The 8176-nt window shown below is 35.2% G+C and overlaps 1 protein-coding gene across 1 annotated transcript; it reads right to left on the bottom strand.

Moving 5' to 3' along the window:
• Positions 1-1138: 1138 nt before the first annotated feature.
• On the bottom strand, positions 1139-4438 carry swi5 (SWI5 homologous recombination repair protein). The gene is made up of 5 exons (XM_084399805.1): positions 4144-4438; positions 3994-4048; positions 3693-3802; positions 1908-2002; positions 1139-1515 (listed from the first exon to the last, which is right to left on the bottom strand). Exons 1-5 carry the CDS (start codon positions 4242-4244, stop codon positions 1451-1453), a joined length of 426 nt encoding a protein of 141 aa, XP_084255931.1. The 5' UTR covers positions 4245-4438; the 3' UTR covers positions 1139-1450.
• Positions 4439-8176: the final 3738 nt, after the last annotated feature.

Below are 8176 nucleotides of genomic sequence, written 5' to 3'. Positions count from 1 at the left end.
GTTGCTGCAAAGCAGCTCTGCAGGTCCATGAGGCATGATGGTGGAGGAGGAGGAGTGCTTTTGTCAGATATCTGTCCGTCTGCTGGTCATTGTGATGGCAGAAATTAAAATGATGTAATGCATATGGTATTTTGAATGAGACATGCTTTTTTCTTGTGCATTGGAAATTACTGTGGAGACGAGGATGTTTTTTTATTAATCAAAATGCATGAAACACTGCTAATTTAACTTATGTACTGTTTCTTTGGAAACAGTCTATATTCTTTCTTAATGTGCTTTTCTGGTTTTATTGTGCACAACTAGTGCGTATTACATTACAGAAAAACTCTGTCCTCACTCTTTCAAATAAATTGAAACACCAGCCCTGCGACTAAAGCAATTTACATTTTTGGCTGCCGTCACAAATCCCTCTTATTTTTCAATTCTCCTAAAATGGTTGTGGATACCATTTTATGTTGGCATGCTTTGCCTAACAAATACATTTTCAACTCAACAATTTATGCTTTATTTAAACTGATCACACTATTGCCGATTCATACATTATGTTCTATCATGTCGAAGACTGGTCAGTGGAAATCATAAGCGGTAATAGAAGCAAACAGACATGTCTTGATTCAATTTCATTCGGTATATCCAATTCACCGTGGATATTATGTTAGATAGCAAAAAGCATTTTACAACTGTCAGCAAAGTGAGGCAATCTGCTATCAGTGTAGCAGATGGCTTTATCTATTGTTATCCAAAATATTGACAGTGCATAAACCTCTATCATAACTTCCATAAAGTGTACTTAGTTCAACTTTCACACAGTTGGATTAGTTCTTGCAAGATAAAACCTTTGAGCAACCACACAAATGTGGCATATACACTTTGAAATACACACATTTGCTTGTTTTATAGGTAAACAATGAATAATAAAGCAAAATTGGACTCAACAGCAATACATGGGTCAATCAGTTTGCCATATCACTTGTTTAAAGGAATCGTTAACCCATAAACGAACATTTACAAAAGTGCACATATGAGTTCTGTGAACACTGAACATTCACAAAGTTTCATCTCATCTCATTTTTGGTTGCACTGAGAAAGAAAGTCATACAGGTTTGAAACTGTGTAAATGATGACAAATGCAATTTTTGGATGAACAAGTCCTTTAATTCACCAATCTCTCTCATGCACAATAACACCTCCCATTTGGTGCAAACACAATATAAGGAAAACCGTGTATATAAGGAACACCTTTCAATTTCTTTGAAGCTTTATATGTATCATGGAATTAGTTTGCCAGAGTTAAGCATGTTCATTTCACTGAAACTTCTTCATTTTACTCATTCAGCACAAGAGCATGAAGAAAACAATACTAACGGGTGTATTTGCTATAAATAAAAAGATAAAACACGAACAGTATTATGAAGCCGTACAGTATTCCATCTCCTCTCATGAAGCTCAGTCAGTCTTCCAACTCAAGGCCAAAGTGACTGTATAAGTCTCGTGTGGTCACTCCACGCAGGCCAGCTGAGAGACACAGAGAGACGGTTGTCTTTGTCAGGTCACATGGGGGAGAATGATGTAGCACAGACCCCCTCTGGCCCTCAGACCATCTGAAGTCACAGAGAGGCCAGAGCAGGCAAGAAACTCATCTTGCTGGGAGTTTGAAAGGGTCCATTATATTACAGAATACAGTGGTAATACTGGAGGATGCCATTATCATAATCTTGACACTAGAGAGAAATGCCAAGCGTATGGAGGCTGTAACCTACTTATATGAGTGGGATAGGAGCAGTGTGTAGGCCACAAGTGTTTATGAACAGGAGATGAACGACTATCATGGTATGAAATGTTTTTATGTTGGTATCAGACACCGTTGCATTTACTATTAAACAGACGATTGATCCATCAAGTCTTACCTAGTGTGCCCAGTAAGGTTTGTCCGATGTCTTTGATGTCATTGTATTCGTGCAGCAGGTCTATGTGCTGATCCAGCTCTTGTACAACAAATCCTCTGTAAATACAAGAACAGAGTAGCACAAGCTCAATTTAATCTGACAGTAAATAACAATGAAACACTTAAATGAAAAATGTAGTTATCAGCAAACGATCTAAACGGACCATATTATGCACTTTAGATGTAAAAATAATAATAATTTGATTTAAAAGAAATTGTTCCGCCAAAAGAAATTGTTACACAGTTCCTGTATTACTGAGGAACTCTCAGAATAAAGCACACAAGTCACATTTTAAAGAGTTAGTTTACTTGTCATAATTGTGCAAACTGCTACAGCAAATGCTGAACAAGTATTTAAAGGTTGAGCAGCTCATTGGCTACCGATACAGCGGGAACCAATCAGCTGTGCCCTATAGAGAATGATGTGATTGCAAGAAGATTGAGTTAAGGACCTATCAGCCATCTAGAGTTTCATGACAGAACTTAGTACTCACCCTAGTGTCGTTCCAAACCCATAAGACTTTGTTCATCTTTAAAACACAAATGAAGATATTTTGAAAGAAATCTGAGAGATTTCTGTCCCTTCACTGATAGTCCACGCAACTACTACTTTGACGCTTCAAAAAGTTCATAAAGAGATCGTGAAAAAATCCATTAGAATTAAACGGTTTAGTCACAATTTTTTTTAAGAGACAATTGCTTTATATGATGACCAGATTGAATTTAGGCTTTTATTAAAATATAAACATTTATCAGCCTATATAAACAGAAGCTCAAACGTGCTGCGTAACACGAGAATGAACCTCATTGGTTCTTGCTGAAGCTCAAACGCGCTGCGTAACACGAGAATGAACCTCATTGGTTCTTGCTGAAGCTCAAACGTGATGCGTAACACGAGAATGAACCTCATTGGTTCTTGCTGAAGCTCAAACGCGCTGCGTAACACGAGAATGAACCTCATTGGTTCTCGCTCTCTTCCATTTAACATTACTGATGTTGATCAATGTTTATATGTGAATAAAAGCCTAAATTCAATCTGTTCCTCATTTAAAGCGATCAAATCTCTTCAGAAAATTGTGACTAAACCTCTCAATTCATATGATCATATGATTTTATGATCTCTTCATGAACTTAATGGTAGTGTAGACTGTCAATGGAGGGATAGAAATCTCTTTAAAATATCTTCATTTGTGTTCTGAAGATAAACGAAAGTCTAACGGGATTGGAACAGATTTTTGAGTGGACTTTCCTTTATATTAAGTTATTTTAATCCTGTAAAGCCTGACCTATGAAATAAAAGTCAGAAAAATCTACATTTTTGAAATGGAACAGTTTTGATCATGTTGATAGATTAAAGGCCTTATACATTTGTGTATAAAATATGATACAGTAGGCGTTATAGTGTTAACAATGCTGCTTTCATTTTATTTTGGAGCTTTTGGAGTTCAGTTTCATTATATGGAAATGAGTCACCAGGATATTCTTCAAAACATATTTTGTTTTCCACAGAAAAAAAAAAGAAACATGAGAATGAATAAATAATGCAACATTTTATGGGTGAATTATTCCTTTTTAAAAATATGCACTTTACTGGAAGCCAATTAATAGGTCTCACGTTGTGTTTTTGTGACCTCGCAACCCCCTTAAATTGAAAAAAGAATTTAAAACCTAATATTCTATACAGTATCTTCAGTATGACCAAACAACAGCATCTCTTGTATCTCTCTTTCCCACATTCACTACCTACTCTTTTTCCAACAAGGCGATCTCTGAATCCAGCCGATCAAGTGTTTTCTTGAGCTCTTTGACTTCTTCCCCAGGGCACAAGGGAGATTTCACCATACTAGACTTCTGGACCTATGACAGACCATAGACCAAAGACAACTCACCACCATATAAACCTTAATTCATCTGTTATCAGTTATCAAACTCCCATGAATATTGCTTTCTACCTCTAGGCATCATATCACAGACTACTAATCTGCTAAAATCACAAAGTATACAATAGTCCTCTGAATACATTTGATTCAATAATAGACTTTACGTACAGGAGATTTAAAACCTGAATTGACGCCCCTAACGTTACATCTGGGATCTGCAGGTCTGCATGGAATAAACAAACGTTGCTAATCATGATAAAACAGACTTTCTTAAGATTTTAATTCTTAAATCTTCACAGAGTCGATTTATTTGTTTACCTTCTTCTTACAGACACGCCCCCTTGTCTTGGCGTGAGTTTGTCGTGCGCATCATCTACAATGGATGTGGTTTTCATTTCTAGTTCCGCGGTCGCATTCATTTCTTCAAAATCCACGTTAAGTGTTCTAACGGGTGGATTATAATATTTTAATATGCGAACAGCTGATGTATGCGAGTTCTGAGCATTTAATAATGAGACGCTCTTTTTTGCTGTAAACAGTCGCGTGCTGTTACTGTTGAATAAATTCGCGCCTTGTAGCGTCACCACACGCAATCGCTCTGATTGGTCCGCTCTGGTATGAGCGTTTGGATTGGTCCATTGATGCACTTCCGGTGCACAACTTGCTGACAGATGTTGTTTCTGTAAACAGATGTCGAAAACTTTGTACAATTATTTTTTGTTGTATTTATGCTAAATCATTTTAGTCTTCACGTTTTTTATTAATTGCTTAAATAAAAAGAATAAAATAAAAAAACTGATACAATGGTCTTGTTTAGGGATTGTGATAGCGGTCTTGGCAAATCACACATAAAGTAAAATATTTGTCAATTGTACTATATTGTTTTCCACTGACTTATATAAAGATATAAATGTATTTATATAAAGATCAACAGCATCTTTGTTATTGCGATATGACGGGATTTTTTGTAAGATGATACCATATCTCATACCATATCTATTAGATTAGTATGTTTTGTAACTGTATATGCATTTTTAATGTATGAATTTTATATATCATTACAATGGGAATGTTAGAAGTTTGGAAAATAACTATATGGGTTTTGTTATGTAACTTGCAAATCAATAAACATTCCAGACAGGATACATGAGTAGGATACATAAAGCAGCTCCATATTATGTCGGTAGATGGCGGCATTTCACAATTTATGGTTTAACGATTGACGATGGAACATTAGGTCATGATTAGGCTAGTATTTCAAATATCTAATTTGGAAAGAAATTATTAGTTTATCAACGTTTTATAAATTAAAGCACAAAACAGTGTTTAAAAAATAACAATCTAGTAAAACACTGCTTACAAGAGACAACAATGTGTTGTATTGTAGTCTCACTAGTGAGTAAAATAATGGCAATTGATTGTGGGATATAAAGTGAGTGACAGTCACCTTAAATTGTTGACAATTTTCTCATTGTGCACCAAACATTTTAATTAAAAATGCTTCACTTACATTTACACTCATAACCTGAATGTCATCCAAAGACAATGCATGAAATGTGTATTAGTATCAGTAATATCAGTAATTTATAGAATAGCAAAATCTCAAACCATGTTAAAGAGTGAAAACACAAACTGAAGACTGTCTTGTAAGAAATATTTCAGTATGCAGAAGTAAAAGTGGGGTCCATTGAACAGTGTTTGGATACTGACGAGGACACGACCTCCACTGCCCTCATGAGACTGACACCAATGCCTCTTTCTGAATCACTGCACACAATTAAAGTGTCCTTTAATTTGACTAACAAACTGTATAATGTGGAAGGATAGTATCTTAGTACAGCTGCAGGGAATACAGGAGCTTTACACAAATAACTATAATGGTCTGGATAAAAATAACAGACACTATGTAAGGTGTTGCTATGTGGTTGCTAAGGTGTTCTGAGTGTTTTTAGTGTTACCCGATGGACTGCTGCAATACACAAGTGATATGAGTTATTGCACGGTTCTTTGAGAAGACTTCAGTTTCAGAGGAAAGATACAGGAGGTGGAAATTTACTTTGTGCTCCAGATTTCCCCTGATATTTAGATGTAGTTATCGGGGAAGCTGTTAAACTTTATCACCGATGCCAGTGTTTCAGAGTCTCTGCTGCACAGGGACAAACAGCAGGAAAGAACTGTGTGAAAGACAGTAGTACATCAAACACCTGATCTGTCGCTTGTGCTTGTCTGAAGCGATGCGTTGTGACGTCTGTAAGATTTACAGGTATCATTAACGACATACTTGGAGAAGAAATTATTTAAGTCTTTGTTCAACAAGATGGTATGGAGACCCATCTGACAGTATAGAGAATTTATATATATATATATATATATATATATATATATATATATATATAGAAACACATACATGTACAAATAGACTTATTTTTGTAAGATTTGCTCAATGATCTGCATTAGTGAAGTGTTTTTATGAATTCATTAAACATTACTGGAAAACAACTATGGAGTGTTTTAAAAAATAAATTCCCAACTCTGCACTATGTTATGATGTAACGTGTATGATGTATGGTTTCTGATGTAATCATAACTAAGCAAAGAGCTTACCTTTCCTATGTGCTGCAGATTTATCTTGCTCAGGGCTGTTTGAGACCAACAGAGTCAGCGTTCACTGGACACATAATATCTGCTCAAAATCTGCCATCTGACGCTGAATATCTTGTGATCTTGTGGCCATTTCAAAAGCCGTCTGCCTATGGTTGAATGGGCAGCGTCAAAAGAAGAAGGGTTTAAATAAATGAATGAAAGGAAAATGACAAATTAATCCATTTGGACAGCACTCGTCTTGAGCCATGTTTATTAATTCTCAGTCTCTCCGTACAAAGAGCTGGAGGATGTGAGTGGATAGGAGGAAGAATCCTCCTCTATTCCTCCAGATTTAAACTAACAAGCCTGCAGAGATGTATAGTCCAGGGGTCAGAAAGTAGAAGTCCTGCCATATGTTTATTCCACCCATGAACTCAGCCAGCTGATTTCACTAATTAGTCCTATCCTGGCTGAATAGCAAATCCAGGTGATTGGAACATAACACTGAGGAGGACTGAACCTGGGCTGTACACCTCTGCAAGCCTGCGGTGGCTATATTTCTTTTAGTATTCAGATATCCTTTAATCCTTACAGTTAAGAAAAGTGTTGAACATCTTCTGGTCAGGTATGACAAATATTTTAACTTTATGCCAAAAGTTATAAGCCATAATGAAGCCAAATTACTTTAATGATGAGTAATTGACATTTCAGCACTCCTTGAATAGACAGTTTTTTTTTTTTTCGTTTTTTTTCCCCACAAATTTATGACATGCAATTTTATTACCATATGCAGTTTTAATAAAGTTGAATTAACGTATAACCTATCATTACTCTTCAAAGTGTACACTTGCAGGTGTTGATTAGAATTAATTTACTGTTAGGCCCATTAAATAATAATAAGGATAAACAATATTTAAAAAGTATATACCCATACACAAAAGAAATATATTTTCAGTATATATTTTGGAATATATGCAAATATTTGAAATTGGCCCAATAAATATATTTCATACTTATATTTCATATATTTTTGTTATATTTCAGAATATATTTCAATGTATTTGGAATATATGCCACATATATTTTTGACACTTTTGGGGACCCATACAGAAAAAAATACATTGAAATATATTCTGAAATATAACAAAAATATATGAAATATAAGTATGAAATATATTTATTGGGCCAATTTCAAATATTTGCATATATTCCAAAATATATACTGAAAATATATTTCAAATATATTTCTTTTGTGTATGGGTAATTATCTAGCATCTGACTAATTAAAAATTAACCTCAAAACATAATATGCTAAATAGAGGATATCATAAAAAAATAAAAAATGGTCAGAACGTCATCTCTCAGTTGCTGAATGTTGCGCAACAACGTCGCTACATCGCTGTTACATCTTACAATTCTACGTTGTTACAATGTTGCGAGCACGTAGACAGCGACGTTGCCATTCCATAGTAGAAATGCAACTTGCCACTTAAATGTGTTTGCTGGGTTCAACTTCACACCAAGAACAATAACTATAAGAAAACTCTAAAGATGTTTATTCTAAGCACGTGCTTGTCTGTCACTTTAAATGCTCGAGCTCGTTACAGCAGGATGGATTCTGATTGGCTGTCTATGTTTTTATCGTTCATCAGCTGGATAAAATCGTTCTGAAAGTGATTCCAACGTGCCGTTATCTGCCGTTATCGTTATGGCTGTGGTGTGATTGAACACTGCTATTCCTTAATATTGAGAACGATTTTTAGAACTA

Source organism: Rutilus rutilus (genome assembly GCF_951802725.1).
Source record: "Rutilus rutilus genome assembly, chromosome: 25".
Taxonomy (NCBI): Eukaryota; Metazoa; Chordata; class Actinopteri; order Cypriniformes; family Leuciscidae; genus Rutilus; species Rutilus rutilus.
The sequence above is the reverse complement of the archived record's forward strand: the minus strand, read 5'-3'. Positions and strand labels throughout refer to the sequence as shown.